We start from the raw sequence: 23,549 nt of genomic DNA, 5'->3' as shown, positions 1-23,549 counted from the left end.
GTAAATTGAACTAACTAAATGTCATTACGGGAAACCCCCTCTTTATGACCGCCCAATTTACGGCTCCCCCCGCACTTACAACCTTTTCCGTAAGTGTGGTAGGGGCCGAAATCCCCCAACTTACGTCCTTGGACCCGCATTTACGATGGCATATGACTCCTGTCATAAATGCGGGCTTGAATTATGACGCCCTCAACTTGTGATGCTATTCCCAGAACCGACCGCGTGGCAAGTCGGGAGCAGCCTGTATCACAGTAAATTTGTCCAAATGTAACTTGAGGTCACAATTTGGCTGGCAGATTCTTTATTCATTAGTGGTGATTTGTAGGCAGGAAAGAACCTTTCAGATTTTAGGATCAATTTTCAGGACTGGCACTTCAAAATAAAAAGCCATTGTTTCTCTTGTAAAGAAAGCAAATTTGCTCAGAAATCCTTGATACAGAAATAGGAACTCCCCCATTTAATGCTACATAAAAAGTCACTTTTCCAAGCAAATTGGCAATATATGATGACAAATAGGTTATGTATAGAATTAAGCTGCAAATAAACAGTCTATGGTAGGGGATCTCAAACTTTTTCAGGATGGGTTTCATCTTTAGAGTGCATCTCTTGTATGCTTACCCTCACACTTTGAATCCTACAGGCTTCTTCCTCATCTTTTTGTGATCATTTAATGTGGCACGTACAGCAACTGTTCACATGCAAGCAAAAGTAATATTAGGAAATAACTTGATGTACTTTAACTGGATTTTTAAATGAAATTTAACAGCTGAAAACAAGGACAATAGGCAACACATGACCAACTAGCTCCCTACAGATCTGAGGAAGTGGGTCTGGCCCACGAAAGCTCATCACCTAATAAATCATCTTGTTAGTCTTTAAAGTGCTGCATAGTCCTGTTTTTTGTTCCTACAGACCAGTGTTTCTTAAGACCAAGGAACACCAAACAATAATTTTTTTTTAATGAGGAACACCAAGAAAAAAAAAAGGGTTGGGAGGGGAAAGTTATTGAGGAGGGAAAAAAAAGTCACCTGCCCCTTTAATGGCAGCCCCTCCACGGCACACTGGTGTGCCTTGGAACACAGTTTAAAAAACACTGCTACAGACCATCATCACTGGTCCATTGGCCACTGTTTGAGAATGTCATTTCTCAAATCAGAGAACCTTGTTAACATGATTGATAAGCTTACTAACATCTTAAACTGTAGAAGCTGCAATACTTAACTCTGCTTTAATTGTGTTAAAGGAGAAGGTAGAATGAAAATCTGATTCTAGCTTTGGCAATTAAAACCAAAAATTAAGTTAAAATAATTTAAAGCTTTGGTTTATATATTATATTGTGTTGTATGTTATGAAGTATGTCTCATTTTAGTAGATAAAATGATAATGATAAAGATACTGAATAAATGGAATGAATAACTTTCTTAACATTGGTGGCATATTTGGCTTAAACTAACCTTACTCACTGTTTTGCTTCATATATTTATACTTTTTCTTCTTTCTTTCCTGATATCAGAGCCATTTGAAAGCCTCTGAACATGCTGTTGATATCAAAATGGTGAACTTTGACTACCATCAAATGGTTAAAGGTGGAAAGGCAGAAAAACTACACAGTGTACTTAAACCTCAAGTCCAAAAATTCTTAGAATGTGGATTTTTTTATTTCGATGGAAAGGAAGTTCAAAGGTTTGACTATATGACTTCTGTAACTTTCCTTGAATCAGAATAGATGGTCATAATTTAATTTGTCATTCTTTTAGCAACCTAAATATTTTTCTGTTTATTTGTGTGAAGATGGATTATTTTAATTTTTTTAGGATGGTGCTCTAACACTAGAATGTGAACCAGTTATTTTGTGTTTATATGTAAATGGGTGCCATGTTTTCTTGTTTTTGAATAGTCTGTAAATCCATTCTCCTATTAAGAATTGAGATTCAACTCTTTGTTTTCAATTTACCATTTTGCCTTATTTAATGCCGTCTTCCTTGTGGAAGTAAGTTTTGATAGGGAAAGCAGAACCAGTTTTCCTTGTTGTTGGTACTAACACTTTCTAAATTATCTTTGGTGATAGAGCGTGGCACTTTTCCATGCAGTCTAACTGCTGTCAGCTAATGGAACTAATTCTCTTAAATTGATTCTGAACCTGGCTTTCCCATATACAGTAAAACTCCAATTGTCTGGCATCCAGTGGTCCGGCACTCTTGATAGTCCGGCACCAACTTGAACCCGGAAGTGCTTTGGTCAGCCGGACAGTTGGAGCTGCCTAGAGGTGGCGGTGGAGAGGGGGCGAGAGGCAGGCAGCTGTTTAAGGCGGGTGGGTCGGCAGGGAACAGTGCAGCGGCGGGCGAACCCTCTGCTGTGTTGCGGGGAGGCGGTGGAAGCCCTGCGCAGCCAGCTTGCAAGCGGGGAAACTCAGCCGCCGGCTTTTAAGTGGCAGTGGTGGCGAGGGGGCAAGAGGCAGGCAGTGTTCCCCACTGATCACCCCACCCCCGCCCGCCTGCCCACCTTAAACAGCTGCCTGCCTCTCACCCCCTCGCCGCCGCTTGGAAGCCGGCTGTGCAGGACTTCCACCGCCTCCCCGCAACATGGTGGTGAGTTCGCCCCTCCCTGCGCCGTTCCCCGCCGACCCCCCCCCCCACGCAGTGCAAGTCACGGCAGACCTGTCAGCACCCTGCCGGAGTACCTCCTGGTACTCCGGCATATGCAATAATCTGGCACCCCCGGGGACCCAAGGGTGCCGGATTATTGGAAGTCTACTGTAGTTTCTCAATCAAATATTCTAACATCTACTCTGACATGCTATCATACTTTAATATCTTAATAGCTTTAGAGCCATATGCTTTTGAGAGAGTTTCTTTTCTAGAAACTATAATTTTTGCCATTGAGAGACTACTAGAATTGTAAGTATCTAAATTCTGTTGACCGGATAAAAATGATTAGGCTATTCTTTTGGAAAAACAACCCACCCTGTTTTTTCCCTCTCTCGCTCTCTTTTTGTCCTGACAAATTAGATTCACTCTGTTTAGACCAGTGCAATCTTTTTTTGTTGAGTATAGTAGAAGTAAATATGTATCTTCACAATAAGTGTCCATTCTAGTATAATTAGTGGGTGTAAAACAAAATAAAACCCAATTTAGAGATGTTTATACTTGAGGGATTATTGGCATTCACTTGGTTCCTTTTTTCAGTTTTACCAAATATTGTTTGTTTTAATTTTCATTAAAGATGAACAAAATTATTAACACATTTTTAAAATAACTAAGAAGCTGATAAATACAGAAGATAAGGGAGTACTACAGAGCTGATATGTTAAATTATGATTTGCAGTATACAAGATATTTTTATAAAACTTTCTAAAATCATTTTCCCTATTTATCTCTTATCAAATAGATAATTTGTCTAGTACTAACAATAAGTCATTTCATTTTTATTGTGTCAATCACATTTCAATAGTTGATTTTTTTTTCCTTCCAAAGATTGTGTTCAAATAATATATTTGCAGTTTTATTACATTTTAGAGTGTATTACAGTTCTATTTTAATTTCAGCAAATCAGGGCACTTACCTAATGCCTTGTTTTCTAATATTTGCTTTGTTTTATAAGTAGTTTTAACTACAAAGTAACCTGAAATTCTTTAAAAATGCGTGTCATATTTCCTGAGTGTTTTAGAAAGGAGAGGTGATTCCAGTATTTCTCCCCTGAAAAAGACCGCACCAAGAAATTGAAGGAAGACTTTGTTTTATTTGCTGAAGATAAATTGGCATGTCTTTAAACAAGAACAGTCTTGTTGCTATTGGTGGATCTAGTTTTCTATACTGCTAACATTATAAATGTATTTTTATAACAAGAATATTGCAATGACAGTGCCTTGGTATACTAGTCTCCTTGAGATGTTGGTGCCCTCTGTTGATGTTCTTTGTCTTGCTTAATTATTTCAGTGGTTCTTTTTATTTTGTTGTACTTGGCACAGATATCAAAGCGGTACTATCAGAACAAACTGCTTGGACTGTCTGGATAGAACAAACAGTGTGCAGGCTTTCTTTGGCTTAGAGGTAGGAAAATAATGTAGATTCTAGATGTAGAACTTATAACCAGAGATTGGTTAATTTTGTTTCTGATGCTTCTATAAAATTACCAAAAAATTGCCAGGGGGTAGGATTAATTACAACAGGGCTACTCAATACGCAGCCCATTTATATGCAACCACACTTAAATTGCGGCCCTTGGCATGTGCTGAGAGTATCATTGTGGCCCCCGGGGCTTCCAAACTTGAGTAGCCCTGTATTACAATGTGCACAAGTTATGGGTGAGAATCTGGTTTGCAGCATGCTCCTGTAGTTCAGTGCGTTAAAATATCTTGGTAGCTCACAATTCTTATTAGTATAAAAATTGTAAGATACCAGTTTTAGGGAAGGTATATTTTTGTTTTACTACTATTAATGCATTCACATTTATTTTGCATTTCCATCTGTTTTTCCTTCAAGATTCAACCTTGTAATTCTAAAGAAGTACTGTAAAAGTCCCGAACAAAAGCACTTGAGCCATAACATTTGCTGTGATGAAACTAAAGGTAGATCTGCCATAAGGTCAAAAGTTGATTGAAGCTACACAGCTTGGGTGCATCTAGACTGGCAAGATTTTGCGCAAAAGCAGCTGCTTTTGCGCAAAATCTTGCCGCCTGTCTACACTGGCCGTGAGTATTTGCACAAGAACACTGACTTTGTACTGTACAAAATCAGTGGTTCTTGCACAAATACTCCAACCCTCCCGCTCAGGGATAAGCCCTCTTGCGCAAGAAAGCCCGATGGATAAAAAGGCCATCAGAGCTTTCTTGCGCAAGAGAGCGTCTACACTGGCACTAATGCTTTTGCTCAAAAGCAAGTCTTTTGCGCAAAGGCACATGCCAGTATAGACTCTTGCGCAAATATTTTTAACGGAAAAACTTCTGTTAAAAGTATTTGCGCAAAATCATGCCAGTGTAGACGCAGCCCTTGAGTTTTGTTACAGGTTGAAACTCTCCTAAACGGGATTCTGTGGTCCAGCAGCATTCATGGTCTGGCATGGATGTTGCAGGACCAGAGAGTCCCAGTGAAGGCCAGTGGCAAGGATCTCTGTGGGGCGGGCAGCGCAGTGGGCTAGCTGCAGTGAGCCCTCTGTCAGCCCTGTGGCAGCAGGTCTGCCCAGCGGGGTTGGGAGCTGAGGTAGCTTGGTGGGACAGGGATCCATGGCATGTGTGCCCTGTGGTTCCTGCATCCCCAGGGCAGTGCGTGTGGCTGCCCTGTGGGTCATGGATCCCCAGGGTGGCGCACACGGCTGCCTTGCAGGTCCCAGAGCCAGGACAGCAATGGCTGCTTAGTGGGGTTGGCAGGGCAGCAGGGCCAGCAGGAGGTGAGGACCTAGCCGGGAGGCCAGTGGGCCGGGCAGGGGGGCTGGCAGCCGGGGGTCCAGAAATTATCTTCCCTAGTCTGGAAAACATCCCTCATTCGTCACCGGTCAGGTCCTGAGGGTGCTGGACCAGGGAGGTGCAATTGTAGTAGCACCAGTGGATGTAGCTTAGATCTACTTACTGCAGGATTCACACTGCTCTGGATTGATGAGAGGAAGTTCTCAGGTTGACTCCCCTTACTCATCTCATTCTGGTTGAGTACCAGCCCAAGCAACCAGTGTTAGTTTTAGTGGGACTTCACTAGACAAGCTAAATTGAGCACCGGTGGATCCATCACCACAGCATTGATCCCAGCTGTAGTGGAGAAAAGCTCTAAGATTCCTCAAATTGAACTTACAGTGAGCACTGTGGATAAAGTTTTTTGCTGCACATAGAATCCTAGAACTGGAAGGGACCTCGAGAGGTCATTGAGTCAAGTCCCCTGCTAGGGAGGTGGACCAAGCACTGTCTAGATCATCTCTGACAGATGTCTATCCAACCTGCTCTTAAATATCTCCAGAGATGGAGATTCCACAACCTCCCTAGGCAATTTATTCCAGTGTTTAACCACCCTGACAGTTAGGAATTTTTTCCTAATGTCCAACCTAAATCTCCCTTGCTGCAATTTAAGCCCATTGCTGCTTGTCCTATCATCAGAGGCCAAGAGGAAATTTTTTTCTCCCTCCTCCTTGTAACACCCTTGTGGATAACTTGAAAACTGCTATCATGTCCTCCCTCAGTCTTCTCTTTTCTAAACTAAACAAGACTAATTCTTTCAATCTTTCCTCATAGGTCATGTTTTCTAGACCTTTAACCATTTTTGTTGCTCTTCTGTGGACCTACTCCAATTTTTCCACATCTTCCTTGAAATATGGTGCCCAGAACTGAACACAGTACTCCATTTGGGGCCTAATCAGCACAAAGTAGAACAGAAGAATGACTTCTCGGGTCTTGCTCTCAACATTCCTGTTAATGCATCCCAGAATCAAGTTTGCTTTTTTTGCAACAGTGTCACACTGTTGACTCATGTTTATCTTGGGGTCCACTATGACCCTTAGATCCCTTTCTGCAGTACTCCTTCCTAGACAGTTGCTTCCCATTCTGTGTGTGTGAGATTGATTGTTCCTTTCTAAGTGGAGAACTTTGCATTTGTCCTTAATAAACTTCATCCTGTTTACTTCAGACCATTTCTCTAGTTTGTCCAGATCATTTTGAATTATGACCCTATCCTCCAGAGCAGTTGCAACCCCTCCCAGCCTGGTATAATCTGCACCCTTAGTAAGTGTACTCTCTATGCCAATATCTAAATCATTGATGAAGATATTGAACAGAACCGGTCCCAAAACAGACCCCTGTGGAACCCCACTTGTTATGCCCTTCCAGCGGGATTGTGAACCATTAATAACTACTCTCTGAGAATGGTTATCCAGCCAGTTATGCATCCACCTTATAGTAGCCCCATCTAGGTTTTATGTCCCTAGTTTATTGATGAGAAGGTCATGTGAGATCATGTCAAATGCTGTCCTAAAGTCTAGGTATGCCACATCCATCGCTTCTCCCTTACTCACAAGGCTTGATATCCTATCAAAGAAAGCTGTCAGATTGGTTTGGCATTATTTGTTCTTTACAAATCCAGGCTGGCTGTTACTTATCACCTTATTATCTTCCAGATGTTTGCAGATGTATTCCTTAATTACTTGCTCCATTATCTTTCCTGGCACAGAAGTTAAACTAACTGGTCCATAGTTTTCTGGGTAGTTTCCACATACTACTGTCCTTAATGGTTACCGGTACTACTGTCCAAGAAACATAATTAGCCAATGAATTTTGGATTACTTAGCAAATGATACATTTGGGGCCCCACCTGTGCCCCAAATCCTTGGCTGTGGAGGCACTCTAGAATGCAGTTTTACCCTGGAGCACAATTTTACAGGAATCAGATTTAATTTTTAAAAATGTCTAGCTCTTGAGATTATAAAGCAAAGCTTGAAAATATGAACTAGACATAAACTGATGTAGTGGTGTCTGAGTTTGCAGACAGCCTAAATCAATAGCTTTGAGAAATTTGGACTGTTCTACTCATCATAATAAATTGTTAATTCTGAAACCTAAACATGAAACTTGCAGCATATTTAAAAATGGAAATGTGTGGACACAGTAAAACTAAATATAAATGTAAGCAAGAATACTGTATTTTTTTCTTTGAATTCAATACAACTCACAGATTTTAATATTAAATGAAGTTTCTGCAGAATTTTCTATGGAAAGTTGTAGAATCCAGTGACTACGGAGCAAAATTTAGGTCTTAATTGTTTGCTGAATATCTAAAGCTTTGATTATGGTAGTCTGCCTGTACAATGATGTTCTAGTCAAATAGTCCACTCAATCATTCACCTTTACAGAAACATTCGCTAATTTCTTTTCTTCACTGTTATGTTATATCCGTGAGTAAATGGTGGATCTAACCAAAGCTTGAAAGATCTGAGGTTTTGTAGTGTTTCAGCTGCCCGTACCGCAGGGAATTATTAGAATTTTTATGACATAGAACCCAGAGAAATGGAAAAATATGCCAAATAGGGCCTGTTACTAATATATATTAACCTTGTAGGAACTCTTCCCTTTTCTATATTAATTTACTGTGTGTACTGTAAACAAAAAATTTGGTTACTTTAAATAGTTTATCCATATATCTACTTCATACTGATTTTTATCATGGAAAAGATACAGAGATTGTAACTGTAAAGAAGGTTTTTTATCCTAAATCTGTGTCCAGGTTGGTTTTTAATTGACCGTTTTCAAGCTTATATCCATAACCATAAGGGATAGAATATTAAATTTTCTTTTTTAAATAAAAGAAATTACCATGTGATTGCATAACTGCAGAAACTGGGACTTTTAATAAAAATATCAGATATCATGAGGCTTACGATAAACTTTCAAGAGTTGGCATAATTCTCCCCCTTTGAAAATTTTTCTCCACTCTGTGCGCTCAAAGGAGCAACAGTAGGACATATCCTCAGGAGGAGGGAGAAAGAAGATTCTTCTATGTCCTCTCCCCATCCAGGAATTCTTTCTTCGCCTCAATTTGGAAGTTTCCCCTGTCCTCTTTTTTTTTTTAAGAATAGGCAGTAAATGTGGGAAGGTAACATAATAAGAAGCTGCTTCCTGAAACCTAGGGTTGGGAAACAGCAGCTGTATATCAGAGGAAGAAGTCTGTTGCACTAGGGCTCAAGGAGAGCAAGAAAAATATCTGTTCCCTAGAGCCTTTTTTGTGCAGCATTGTAGAGGTGGCAGTGACGATTATAAAAATTACTTCGAGGGCCCAGTCAGGCAGATTTCCCACTTTCTCTCCAACACCTTCCCTGACCTTTGCAGCTATACCTGGCAAGTAGGTGCCTTTGAAAAGGCTATCTGGAAGAAAATATCCTAGGAGGAAGATCTGCCTTTGGCACATATATGTCTGACACCTCTGGATTTAAACTAGTGTAGCTGTAAATTACAACACTTACTCAAATTAATATCCTCCTTATAGTGACTATAAGAATGAATGAAATTTGTGTTTTGACTCTTAGCACTTGAAATTTGAGGGAAGATAAAGTGAACCACAAAGGCATTGCTGTTTTACTCCTTTTAGCATCCATTGCTCTCTGGTAGAAAAGGTCAGTGATACTCTGAGACTAGGGTTGCCAATTTTTGAGTCACACAAAACCAAACACCCTTGCTCCACACCTTCACTGAGACTCTGCCCTACTCTCTCCAGTCCCCCTCTCTCTGTTGGCTTGCTGTCCTCCAGCCTCACTCACTTTTACTGCTCTGGGGCAAGGGATTTGGGTACATGGGCGGTGCAAGCTCTGCCTGGGGGTACAGGTTCTGTGTTGGATACAGAAATTAGAGATTCAGGACGTGAGAGGACTCTGGGCTGGAGCAGGGGGTTGAGGTGTGGGAGGAGGTGCGGAGCAGGGAATAAGGGTGAGGATGCATGCTCCATCCAGGCAGCACATTACTCATCTCCCAGTTGGCTGTGGCAACATGTGGAGTCTTCCTGGCTGCTCCTGCACTTCCAGGAGCTCTGTGGAAACTGCCTTAGCTCCATTGCTTCACTGACTGGATTTTTAACAGCTTGGTCAGTGGTGCTGACCTGAGCTGCTAGGGTCCCTTTTTGACTGGGTGTTCCAGCCAAAAATGGGATGCCTGGAGAGACTTAACTGAGATTCTGATCGGAACAATGTAAAGCAAACTTTGTTTGGATACTAATGCAGAATTAAAGACCCGGAAATAAAAAATAGCATTTTTAGATTAAAACACTGAATCTAGCCTGTATCTCAGATATACCTATATCTCCCTAGCAATGTCTGGTTTGACTTTAGCAGAAGCGTTTATTGGGGTTTTTTTTAATGTATGTTATGGTGCTGAGTGAGAGAGAGTTTGTTAATGTGACAGTGTCATTTTTTCCATAATGCAGAGTTAAAGTAAATGCTTTTTTTTTGGCAAGGAGAATTTGACAGCATATATTTTAATGCATTCACTTCATGAGCCTTTGTGTAAATGTTCTTTTGAACTGTTTCAGATGCTAACAAAGCAACTGGAGGTTTTAGGTTTAGCTGAGAAGCCTCAGTTGGTTACTCGTTTCCAGGAAGTTTTCCGGTCTATGTGGTCTGTGAATGGTGACTCGGTCAGTAAAATATATGCAGGAACTGGAGCTCTTGAAGGAAAGGCTAAGGTAAAAGCTCTCTTTAATAATAAACATTTAGCAGAATTCAAAGTGTGTTCATTTTACCATAAATGTAACTACCGCAAGGTACTTCCTTCATCAAATGTATTTTTGTAGAAAGTAATGGTGTAATAAATAAATGATAAAATTGAATTACAATTTTAAAAAGTCCTACCTAACAGTGTTTCAATAACATATTTTCCCAGTTTGAATTTTACTCTGTATTCCTGATTACTACCTTCTTTAGCGAGTGGCGAGGGTCAGAGAAGAACCCTTACTCAGTTCACATTGCAGTGTCAGAAGACGTATGTTCAATCCATACTAGTTTTTTTGCATAGCTGGTTTCTCTCTGGCCCTTTTCTCAGTTGCATTAATTTTAATCTAGCATATAAATTTTCCATTTGAGCATATTATAAAAGAAATCATTCTTGTGTTTATTCTGATTGGTTTTGTTTTACCTCTTCCGTTTGCCATGTTAATTTGATTAGATCAGTGGTCTCCAACCTTTTTAAGCACAAGATCACTTTTTAAATTAGTCCAGGATCTACCTCAAACCAAAATACCTTGCCCCGCCCCTTCTCTGAGGCCCCACCCTCTGTAGTCTGTGAAGCTAGGGTACAGGAGAGGAGGACAGAGTGACATAAGTGCCCCCCTGCCTTTGTCTCCCTGACCCTGCACAACAAGCAGGAGGCTTCTGGCAGGAGCAGCAGGGCAGTGGGGCAAGGAGCAGCTGAAGTACCAACAGTTGATAGCCTCCCAGAGGCTTCCAGTGTCAGAGGCTCCAAGATCTACCAGTAGATCCTGGCTGGTGACCACTGGGCTAGATCATAGTTTGTGTCATCCTTCAGCGATACCTTTCTAGTTGTCTGGTTATTGGGAGGAAAAAAGAAACAACCCAAAGAAATTAGAAAAGGAGCTGTTTTTTCTTGTGATAGGCAATTCTGTGCTTTTCCATGCTTATTGTCCATTTTATTTCTTCAGCCTATTTTGTCTCAGTTAATACTTAAATTGTTCAAATCACCTAATGCTATTTTCTTCTTTTTACAAATATATATTCTTATTTTCATAAAGTTTCTTATTTCTTATCAGGTGGTATACACTAAATGTTGCACCAGTAAGCTAAACCCCTCTCAATTCCTCCATTGTGTCTTTTCATTCTAATGCAATTCATGTACAAAATCACTTTTCAATCTCTCAAATCTCCATATCCCTCTTTCTTTGTATCATTAATATTTAGATTTTATTAACAATTTTGTTTTTCTACTTTACCTCAAAATATACTGTCAGAAATCCTGTACACTTGTAGCTGACATGGCAATAGGTTCCATAAACATTAGTTAAATAATAGGTCAGATTCTGCATTTAGATTGGTACATGCAAGTCCCATTGACCTGAGAATTATTTGTGTTCCTCTGAAAGTAGAATTTGTCCAGGTATTTTTAATTCTATTTGCTGTGCTAGCAATGTGACCCAGACTCTGGAAATATAAGGGTTTTTCCCTGTTTACTGACTTTTCTTCTTAGTCCTTATTTATTTAATTACATGATGCTTCACTGTCGTGCTTTTTGATTATTTCATTCACTTTGCTGGTTTCTGTATAGGCACACTATATCTTGTGCTTGTCTGCAAGTTATAAATATTCCTTGTACAGCTGTTAACCTTCTTGCTAGTACAAAAGTACTCTTTAACGAGCTACAGCTCATTCTGCCAGGAAAAGGTCCATCTAGTCTAAAAGAAACAGTAATACTCAAGTCCTGCGATATATGACATTATTTTTGGTAGCACATCTAGATCCCTAGTGAGTTATCACCTGCTCCATTGGGGTTGTTAATATATCTAAAAATATTTCTGGTAGGTTTCTATCATAATTTCTCAAAGCTTGTTTGAAATCCATATAGTTGTCACTTATATGTAATTGGATTCTTCAAGGTCCAAGAGAGCTTAAAAGTTAAAACGTATTTAAGATATGAAAAGATTCTATCTTTAAATTGAAATGTATAAATATACAGTATAATTATTTATCGAAGACTCTAGATTCAAGGACTATTATATTCATTTACATCTAACACCTTAACTACTCTTTCTTTTGCTTTCTCTGGGTTCTGTCAATTAATTGCCTGAAATGTGAATGGTGAGTGTGGCTTTTTTTAGATCATGTCATACATTCTGTATATTGTCTGATAGAAAGGAAACTGCCTCTTAAAAACAACAATTGCGGTAAAATAGTGAAACAACTTTATCACAAGAATACTTCATTTTTTTTTAAACATGATGCAGTTAAGTTCCTTCGAACCTTGACAACAGAAAAACATCTTTTGCTGTTCTGTATTACGCTTCTCAGACCTAAATAGTGGGATGATTTTGAGCTTTCATAAAGCTTTGTTTTTAACTTATAGTGAGCACTGAAGTGTCCTTTACAAACAATTCAAGCCACAAATTTACCATTTTTTGCAGAGAATATAATCCCATGCAACATCCACGAAGAGGTATATTCTACAAGAAGTACTGACTATTCATATACCACTGAATGAAATGTCAGGCATGCAAGATATGACTCTATCATCCTCCCATATTAGCTGACTTGTGCTTGAGCTATTGGGCTGTTTAATTGTGATATAGATGTTCAGGCTCAGGCTCCAGCCTACACCCAAAAGTCTGTGCTGCAATTACACAACCTAATAGTTCAAGTTATTCCTTTTAAGACATAGATATTTCATGTGTTTTGGTTTCATGTACTTGTTCATCTCCCACTATTTGAGGAAAAGTCCTAAATTCCATAGTATGGTCTAACATTGCACTGTGTGGATTTTTTTAAGATCAAGAACTTGGATACATTTTATGTTCCTCTCCCCTCTTTTAGTGGAATAATTTGTTTTCTAAATGTGCCTTGATATCTCAGCATTGTTATGTGACTTTTGCAGAAGCAAAAAACATAATGCAGACGTTTTACAGTAAACCCTGAAGATAGTTATTTTATCTTTTAAAGTAAATCAACTCACTGAGAGATTATAAATATTGGAAAATGAAATTTCAAATTATATGTGAATGTTGCCAGTGTTTTATGTAGTTTTTCCAATGTAAAATATTTTACAATATTCCTCCCTACCAGGCTGGAAAGCTGAAGGATGGTGCTCGCTCTGTGACCAGAACAATTCAGAATAACTTTTTTGATAGCTCCAAGCAGGAGGCCATTGATGTTTTGTTGTTGGGGAATACCCTAAATAGTGATTTAGCAGATAAAGCCCGAGCTCTCTTAACCACCAGCAGTTTACGTGGTACGTGCATTTCAGAATTTTACTCTATATAATAACTCTTGGTGCTAATAAAATTAGTACATTCAGTTTCCAAGCACTATTTAAAAGTAAAAAAGTCAGATGATCTGCTTATTAAAAATATAGATTCCTATGCTTTACTAATATTGCTAAGCTAACATGCAATGAGGGTTTCTGTGCTGTTTATATGGTGTGGCTAATTGTAGAACAGGGATAAGTATTTGTAAACTACATATTTAGAAAATAACTAGTCTGACGAATCAAGTCCAGTACTTTTGGTTATGGATGCTATTTTTCTCTAACTTTGGTTTATAGCAGTTAAAAACCCAAATACATACTTATCCAATCTGAGAACTCAAAATTCCAAGTTTATTAAAACTTTCTACTTTTTTTGTTTGGGAGCTGGATGTTACCTTGAGTTTACATCTGTCATATCATATTCAGAGTGAAGGAAAATCTTGGGATGAACATATACTCCCAATAATTTTTGTTAAACTCTTTGGAATGCACCTCTTTTTATAGTAAAGTTTTATTTCTAGATATTAGTGTTTATTGTAATGTTAGTTTTTCAAGGCAGTTCGTTAAACAATTAAATGTAATACATCCATGAGGGGAAAATTAAATTTATAACTCTGGATGATCAGTTTACTGCTTGAAGTCTTGAAAGTCTTCGCCCCTCACCCCCTCTTTTTTGCTCCAGTTGACACAACAAGGCTCCGTGTCATTTCAACCTTTTGTGCAGCTAAAGACTATTAGATGAGTCTAATAGAGTGATGCAGTGTCACTCTGAAAGGGTATTGATTCTGCTTTTTTCTTCTCAATCGTGCTACAGAATACAAGCTGGCTGTTCAGTGCACACAGATGATGTTAGCTCACGGAACATATCTATGAAGGTGTAACATATTAACAATAGGGTTACGTGGCTATCATGCAAATTGTTTTAAATGTAAAGGGTTTACTTGGAATAGGACCGTTAGTTAATGACCACTGTGAAGCTTTTTAAACATCTGGAGGCAAGCGTCAGGATTTTGTAGCACATACAGATGTGCTTGATAAAGCCAAACATTATTACAAACATTTTATTTCAGTGCATATTATCTCAGAACACTACAGTTTTTGAAGCATAACTGTTGTTTCTAATTTCTTCTTGTTTTTTTTCTTGCTGCATCCATAGTTTCAGAGCAGTCATTGCAATCAGGTAAGGGGTAGTAAATTAAGCCAGAAACAGCTGAGCAATTGTTCTTCCCTAGCTTTTTCTTGGGTTTCTGCTTAAGAATTCATTCATTCTTTATGTGATGTAATCAAGAAACCGAATTTGCTTTGCCTTCAGATTTTTTGGACTCTGCACTTATGTACCACAAAGATTGGAACAGTTTTGTAAAATATGGGGAAAGTTGATGGAAAAAAGGGAAATAAATATGTGTGGAAGTGTGATGACAAATGTAATGGATATTTTTCAAGATGCAAAGGGAATTTTTGTTTTTTAGTCAAAATCAGTATTTCATCTAGGATAATAAGTAATATATAATAGGAGTGTCTTTAGAACAGTCACAGTTTTAAGTACTTTGACTGTAGGATATCTTCTTACTTGTTCTGTATTCTTGCACACAATTAGCTAAATTCAAAATGTTGTGAGGCGGAGCTATTGATTAATTCCTATTAAGTCATGAGATTAATTCAATTTTTCATGATTTTTCTAATTTTTAATCACCTTGTTTAAAAGTAGACTCTTAATTGAAATGTATTAAAAAAAATTTGATATTCTACATTTTCAGATGTAGATTTCAGTTATAGCACAGAATATAAAGTGTACAGTGTTCACTTTGCAAATATTTGCAATAAAAATATACTGTAAAACCTAAAGAAAAAGGTATTTTTCAATTCAGCCAGTTGCTTAGAGCAGGGGTGGGGAACTTAAGGCCCGTGAGCCGGATGTGGCCCCTGGGTTGCCTGGATCTAGTCCCCGAGGTTTAGGGCCTCCCTTAGCATTGGGGAGTCTCCTATTGCCTCCCTGCAGCCCCCAACTGATTTTTCTGTGCAGCCCCTGATCCAAAAAAGGTTCCCTACCCTTGGCTTTTAGAGAAATGGTTTTTTTGCATCTATGGGAGAAAACCCTACCTGTTTTTTATTTGCAATGTCACCTGAAAGTGAGAACAGGCGTTTTCATGGCACCCTTTTAGCCTGACACAGGCCAGCTATGCATATTTTACTGCAGTGTAGACATACCCTTAATGTTTGTGTTAGTACTCTGTATTCCCTAGTGCCGTTGTGTCCAACTCACTAGCCATTAGCCACATGTGGCTGTATGGCCAAGTATGTGTGGCTAGTTCGAGATAGCAGTAGCCACTATATGACTTTCTCATTTTTATCTAAAAGCCACTTCCTGGTGTTGTGCAAGCATTATAAAGTTAATAAAGTTATGCTTTTATTAATCTGTTGTGTATCTATTATGGGACAATTTAGAGCACTTGCTTTCTGCCTCTTGTGCAATGCACTATCTCTGGCTATGTCTACAGTACAGAGTTTTTCCGGGATACCAGTGGTATCCCGGAAAAACTCTGACACGTCCAGGCAACACATCTGCTCTTCCAACATTTTTTGTGGAAGAGCAGACCGCTCTTTCGGAAGCCCTGTAAATCTCGTTTCATGAGGAAGAAAGACTCTTCTGAAAGAGGAAGTTTTTCCGAACTTTGGCCCAGTGTAGATGGGCCAACTTTTGGAAAAGCCTCTTCCGAAAAAACAATTAGAAAAAGGTACGCAAATTATGGAGCGCAATTTGCATACCTTTTTCAGAAAAATAAGTGTAGGGTAGACCTAGCCTCCCTCTTCCAGAAGCTCTTCTTTTAAACCGATTACTTTCCTGCAGAGATGTTAACTTTTAGAATGTCCAACAAAAGTTTGTACTGTTTCTGAGCCTTAATTTTACTGGTTGTGATCCAACAGTGTTTGAAGTCAGTGGTTTCAGTGGAGCATTCAGCTCCACATACACTTAGTCCCTGGGTGAGGAGAGCCTGTAGACTTAATCAATTGGAAAGTCCATTGCAGAGACCATTTGGTTCTTTTGAAGAGATTGATAGAGCAGGGAGATTTTTTTTTATCAAATATTTTTCCTGAAGAAATGAAGATTGGGTGATACCAAAACATTATGTTTTTGTCAAATTGTTTTGGTTGGAGAAGAGGAACTAAACATTTTTTCTAAAAACTAAAAGTGTTTTTCACTTGTTGATATATTTCAGTTTTTTGTTCAAAATGAGTTTTTAAAAACATTTCTTTAATTTTATTTTTTTAAATCAAGGTTTTAAAAATATGCTTTTTCAGTTTTGTCCATGTGAAAATTTGGTTTGACTCAAAACTGTTTTTTTATATTTTGTAATTTGAATATCAGATGTTTTTGGTTTGCTTCACACAGCCATCTCAACAGATTCTGCAAGGCATCCCAGTCAACACTTTGTCTACAGAATGATGGCTGTTGACTGAGGTTTAAAATCAGCGAAGGTTACAGGGATAAGATTTTTGGAAGGAACCCAGGTTCCAGAGAATTTAAGAATTTATTGCTCGCTAGATCAGATTATTTAAACAAAACTTATATGTTGAAACCCTTTTGCTGGTAACTGTAGTTAAGTGTGTATTTTACATTTAGAACTTTATACATATAGGTTTCCCCCCAGGACTTCCTGTTAGCTTTGAGAGGCTTTTTTATTAATGCTCATTGCAGCTACTTAACTTTTTATTCAATATGTCTGTATCAGGCATTAAGAGCTTTAAGTCAACTTCACTGACTTTTTAAAATATGAAGTCTAAGGAGTCATTGGTAATGTATTATTCAAATTAATTGGCAGGCTATCATTTTGCTGTTTTAAAAGCATTTTAAATATTTTTATTACATTAAATGTTGGCTTTTGCATTTGGGATCCTATCCCTTTGAACTACAGCAGTTTGACTTCCCTAATTTTGTAGGGGTGACATAAATGTCAATTACTCTTTAAACTATTGACTTAACAGTTCATCTCTAGTCTTGTATCTAATCCTAGACAAGCATATCAAAAATAAACATACACAATGATTTACTGTTTAGCAAGATATTTGAAATATATTTCCAAAAGTTTTTGTAAAAAATAGTCTGAATATCTCTCTCTCATTCATATATATATATATATATATATGGGGGGGGCAGAGAGGGAGAAAGAATATGAATTTGAAAAGTGGTAGCTGCTGGGTTTGTAGAGCAATGGAATAAAGATAGATTTGTTTAAAGGAAAAAAATTAAAGGAGATAGGGAGCTATGAAAGAAAGTGGGTTCGTTCTATGTTTTGGGAATTAGAGGCAACATCTTACTTTTTAAATTTATTTTTGTGTATTTAATTTAGGATGACAGTCGTGTGGTTTACAGATTTTTCTGGTTTAAAACATTGAGTTGATTCCTGTATTAAGCATACTGCTGGCAATCTCTTGAAAAGTTAAACACCAGTCCTGTAGGAAGATGCACTGAAAAGTGCTGCTTGTAAAATCAAGGGCTAAATGATCAAATATTTAATTTTGTCACACTTCTAAAAAGCTACATGGTGTTAGAGTACTGCTTTTTAAATCTAAAATAGCTGCTATGAATAAGGATGCAAAATTGAATTGAATAGATGAGAGAGAATATTGTGGTACTTCTTCAAAATATGGCCCCTTGTTACCACTTGTAATAGATTGTGCAGCTGTTCAGAATATGACTGTGCATACATTGATGGTTTCTTTTGGTTGTCTTACCTTCTTTGGGGTTTTGATATTCCTATGTCTCTGCTAGGCTTCTTGGGATTGGTTTTCTTTTAGAGAGGCTCACATTCTTTGCTTGGCTCCCCCTCAGTGGGACTTGGATGCTTATCTGGCATCTGTTGGGCTCCTTGACATAGCTTTCCTTGGTGGGGTGTGGATGTTCCCCGAGGCTCCAGGTTTGACTCCTCCTTGGTGGGTTAAGATATCTTATGCTCCATTCCTTCCTCTGGTTTGTTGGCCCCAATAGTGCAGAGTGGGGGAAGGAAATCAGTGGTATCCTCCCAAGTACCAAAGGAGATGTCATTACATTGGGCATATCTTACATAATGGTGGTCATCCCTCTCCTTTTTAATATTTTAATCAACAATGAAATAAAACTCCAATAAGCTATATTGGCTTACATGCAATTAATATTCTGAAGATTTTCTTCTGAACCATAAGGGCTTAGAAATTTATTGAGATTCCTCCTCCTGCCCCCCTCCATTCAGAAGGCTGAGATTCTGGAAGAAAGATGGTAGCTTAAAAAAATACTTTTTTCCAAACTGCCATGAACAGAATCTACATGAATAGCATAGCTGAAGTTGACATATTTTCCATGGTATCTTCTATGCAGTAAGGTCAACAGGGTCTGATCTCCCGTTGACTCCAGCTACTCTTCTCATCCTGGTGGAGTGCCGGAGTTGATGGGAGGGTGCTCGGAGAACAATTCATTGAGTCTAAGCAGACGTGATAAATCAACTGCTGGTGGATTAATCACTGTAGTGTTATCCACCATATAATGAAGACAAGTTCTAAGGGAAAAATACAATTCAGTTATTTTTACTTTTTGTAATTTTGATAGCACAAGTGCAGCAGAATGATGCTATTACAAATATGCAAACTGTTAGTTGATAAAACAAAATGCACATAATAGCCAACTGCATTTTTTTTCTCACTGTGGTTAAAGGAAAACTGCAATGTTAATATAAACAATTTGCATCTTTAATCTAATGAGGGAGAGTTACAGGTCACTCTAAAAGAGTGTCTTCGTATATAACAAAACATCTAATAGGAAGCTGTCACATTACTGTTATATCTGAGATATGTAGTCCCCCAATACTGTGGTATCAGAGCATCTTACTGTCATGTTGTTGAGAGTGGCTCATGACCATTAGTGCCAACCTCAGAGACTGTCAAAGCCAGTTAGATGCCCTAATTTAGCTGAACTCTCTCTAATTCAATTCCCCCATACAGTAACAAGTGTGAACTCCTAAACAGTTTTACCATGAAGATATGGATAGATCCCATGGGCATTTAAGCACATCTTGCCACCCAGACAAGCTGGACTATGTGATACATGGTTGATTTACACCAGAAGTTACAATAATGTTCTGATTGCTCCCAATCCCAAAGGACCCCAAGTCATTTATACGAAGTTCTCTAACCAAACACAATGCCTATAGCTAGTCCTATTATAAATGAACTAAAGATTTACTAATTAAGAAATAACTTTTTACAAGATTAAAACAAGAAACACACACACTCAGGTGAGTTACAGGCCTAGATTTTAAAAGGTAATATGAGTTTCTGTAATAAGCAGCTCCATCTGTCCTTTAGGGTTGACCCATGACAAGCATAATGGGGAGCACCTGGTTATGTTTAGGAATCTTTTCCCCTCAGTTTCTACTTGCTCAGGAATCTTTGTTCCCTTCACCTCCAGAATCTAACCTGATGGGACAAGTTCATGTGCAGGTCTCCCCCTCCTGGAGGGAGGGAGGAATGCAATCACGGGGTCTCATTTGCCTTTAATGAGCCATTTTGTGTGCAGGAGGAACACTTTAATTAATGCTGCTTTTCTTGTTTGAGGTATGCGATTAAGAAGGTTTACGAGGCAAATACTCAATATAATTTTATGCCATGGGTTACAAATATTATAAGTAGGATAATACATGCATCATCCTACAACATTCCATACACATTCCTTTAATACTGATATCTATTTTAACTATACCAACCCATCAGTAAGCAAGACTGGTTTCCAGCTATGCATTTGTCAGTGTTAAGTGAGGCCCGGGGACTTTGAGAACTGGCACTTGGTCCTTCAAATAACACACTCACAATCTTTAATGTTTTTATCCTCACAACACCTTGTGCTTTTGCACATTTCACACATGGGAAACTGAAGCACAGAGTGTATCTTATGGAGCAAGAAATGAAATCCAAGTGTTCCAAGTTCTAGGCTAGTGCACTACTCATTGGTGAATCTTTTATCCTCTGATACTGAGTTGGACTTTGGATGTTCATCTCCCATTTGACCAAAAAAACCCAGATTTGTACATTTCTATTACCGTAAATTAGTATAATTAATTTACAAGGGTCTAACCAAAATAAATCCATTAGAATGATTGATAAGGTGTACTATTTGTGTAGATTTGTTTATTTAAATTCATCACATTTAATCAGGTTAGTTTTAAGTGATACAAATTACAGTCCTGGGGGAATTCTGCAATTTTACTATGGCTCCAAATGCAACTATTGCAGAATTCCTCCAGGACTAAAATTAACAAACCCGAAAAACTTATTTTGTGCCCATTTTAAATAGGAACGGAATTTCACTTATTAATCAACATAGATAAGACTTCATGTAGGGATGAATCATTAAAAATGGTGGCTTTCACTGACAAATCATTCACAGATTAGAGACAGTGCAACAGTGATATTTCTGAAACTTCTTAAAAAATTATCTTAATATATTTTCTTTCTTAGAAAAGTTAAGAATTTAACTCTAAAACAATACAATTTTTTCCAGTTTTCTTTTCAGTCAGCATCCCACCCTGACAAATAACATTATTATTTTCCATTGTAAAGTGCATAACTTTTTCAAAACACTGCAGTGTCTTTCAAAGCTGATAATTTTCTGCATGATCATGCATTTATTAGCTGTATTTTGTTTAAGAGGAGAAATAAGTCATCTAGGATTTTGTTCTGTTGGATATTGTGAAAAATGTTTTATGCCAAATAATGCATTTTAAACCTTTTTTACAGCATCTGTAAAAGTACTGAAGGGGATGTGTGAAAACTTTTATAAGTACTCAAAGCCCAAAAAAATTCGAGTATGTGTCGGAACATGGAATGTCAATGGTGGGAAGCAATTTCGAAGCATTGCTTTTAAAAATCAGACACTCACTGACTGGCTTTTAGATGCACCAAAGTTAGCTGGTATCCAGGAATTCCAAGGTAGGATACATATTCTCTTGGTTGGTTTGAAACCTTTGATCATGGGAAATAAAAATTGGTATACAAGGTCTTAGTTATAAAGATAATTGTGAGGAACAAATAGCATTTTTTTAAATATTTAAATGCAGATCGAAGAAGTAAACCTATTGACATATTTGCCATTGGATTTGAAGAAATGGTAGAGTTAAACGCAGGAAACATTGTGAATGCAAGGTAAGTAATATCCTTATATTCAAATATAGTTGATTTGATACAAGTGTAAAGTTTCCAGTTTTAGTAACTATTACATTAAATTTTAGGGAAATTATAGCATTTTTATAATAATTGTAATTAACTCCATTAACTGTCACTGTACTAGAGGCATGTACCTTCTCCAGAAAAAACTGAAAAGCAGTGACGACTGGGGCCATGTGCAATATATTTTCACAGAACCAAATAGTCAAGGCAAGAACGTATTAAGAATTGTACCTTTACCAGCCCTAAGATTTTCTTCCTGTAGTGCTGTTTAGGAACTTTATCTCAGAAAAATTATTCTTCTTTAAGAGTCTTTGTACATTCCCACTTCTGGGATGTCCGTTCCTAATGCAACTATGTGGAAGCACTGTCTGAAGGGGTACAAGAACGCTAAGCAAAGATGTATGTCAGCTGACCTATTTTATATAAGGAAGCAGTCTTTTCCAGCCTTTCTGTTTCTTCACCACTGCAGAGAGCAAAAGGGATTATTGGTCTTGTCCTGGATTATTCCTAGTTTGTGTTTAGATTTTATTCCTAGTATAGAGTAGTAGGGAATTACATTTTTCCAAGTTCTCTAGGGTTCTCCCCCTCACTGGCACCCTAGTCATCAGCATGGATGATGATAAAGTTTCAAGAAGTACACATTATGTCTACCTTGAATCCCAGAATCATATACGCATGTTCCCTGTCTTGAATGTTTGTGCAAGTTGCATGATAGATTGATAAGCAAAGTCAGAACTGAGATTGATAGTAGCCATTACCACCATTCGCAGCAGCAGCCTGTTCTGTTCTCTAGGTCTTCAGGTGAACTGGAAGAAATTGCTCTTTGACTCACTCTAGGGATAATGTTTCTCAGTGTAATGTTGGCCTCACCATAGGCTAGAACATTCCTTCTGGAAACAGATTCCTCATAATCCATCAGGACCATGTCATTCTATGAAGATTTCCAGAGCAGAGTATTTACTTCTTTCTGAGATTCTTGGGTTTATAGCTTCGACACACATCATTTTTTATCACTGCCTGCATGCTAGACTTCTGCAGCTTTGGGGAACTCCACTCCATGCCCCAAATAGAGAGAGGCTGAAAAGGAGATTCACTGCCTTGATGCAAGTGTTGCAGCAGTTGAACTGGTGGGAATCAAGGGACAGTATTTTTTGAGGGCCATCTTCCAGTTCCCACCTGTGATTCTAGGCTACTTGCTTTATCTAAAGTCTCAAGGACTCTGCCTGTTACTTGAAAGTCCATCAGACAGCTATAGCCACATGCTCCCAGCATGTTAAAAGGAAAACTGTCTCTCTCATTTTACAACTGTCAGATTCTTAAAGGAACTATAGTAGACTTCCGATAATCCAGAACCTTTGGGAACTAGGTGGTGCCGGATTATCGGATATGCCGGATTATCAGGAGGTACTATAAACTGGTTATATATGTGTGTGTGTGTGTATACACACTGTATATAAAGTGTTCTCAATCCTTTTTGTTGTACATACTATATACAGTATACTGTGATGTTTTAGTTTTTTTAACCCTTTTTTACCCTTTTTGCTCAGTTCAGCTGCTGCCACTGTTGCCTTGTAACTCATTTTTTGCCGAAGCTCACTCACTAGGCTCTTGCCATTTTAGTGCTGGACTATCAGGAGTGCCGTACAATTGGATGCCGGACTATTGGAGTTTTACTGTAGTTAGTTACCTTTCCTTCTACAAGGGAATTTTCTACTTCCTAGGACTAGAAACTAGTTCCAACAAGACTCCCAAAGACCCTTTTTTCCCTTAAAGACAGCTTTTATTTGTTGCCATCACCTCAGCAAGGAGAACTAGTAAATTAAGAACTCTGATGGCCAGTCTACTGTACATAGTAGTCTACAAAGTAGTCTACAAAGTTGAAGGGGAAATTTACCTCAATCTAGAAACTATAGTAGTGAAGTAGGAAGTG

General features: G+C 38.2%; 1 protein-coding gene across 12 annotated transcripts in view; it reads left to right on the top strand.

Annotated features, from left to right (window-relative positions):
* The window catches only part of SYNJ1 (synaptojanin 1), a 104,126-nt gene that overhangs the window by 20,730 nt on the left and 59,847 nt on the right, over positions 1 to 23,549 (top strand). For 8 of the 12 annotated variants that reach the window (XM_075910830.1, XM_075910822.1, XM_075910827.1 and 5 more), the window contains exons 9-15: positions 1,517 to 1,686; positions 3,971 to 4,052; positions 9,993 to 10,145; positions 13,246 to 13,411; positions 14,583 to 14,606; positions 21,191 to 21,382; positions 21,511 to 21,595. In XM_075910830.1, coding sequence (XP_075766945.1) covers positions 1,517 to 1,686; positions 3,971 to 4,052; positions 9,993 to 10,145; positions 13,246 to 13,411; positions 14,583 to 14,606; positions 21,191 to 21,382; positions 21,511 to 21,595 — 872 coding nt within the window. The remainder of the gene's footprint in view (positions 1 to 1,516; positions 1,687 to 3,970; positions 4,053 to 9,992; positions 10,146 to 13,245; positions 13,412 to 14,582; positions 14,607 to 21,190; positions 21,383 to 21,510; positions 21,596 to 23,549) is intronic. The other 4 variants (XM_075910838.1, XM_075910881.1, XM_075910819.1 and 1 more) reach the window with 1 other exon arrangement.

This window comes from Pelodiscus sinensis, chromosome 1 (assembly GCF_049634645.1).
Source record: "Pelodiscus sinensis isolate JC-2024 chromosome 1, ASM4963464v1, whole genome shotgun sequence".
Taxonomy (NCBI): Eukaryota; Metazoa; Chordata; order Testudines; family Trionychidae; genus Pelodiscus; species Pelodiscus sinensis.
This window is presented reverse-complemented; position numbering and strand designations above follow the sequence as displayed.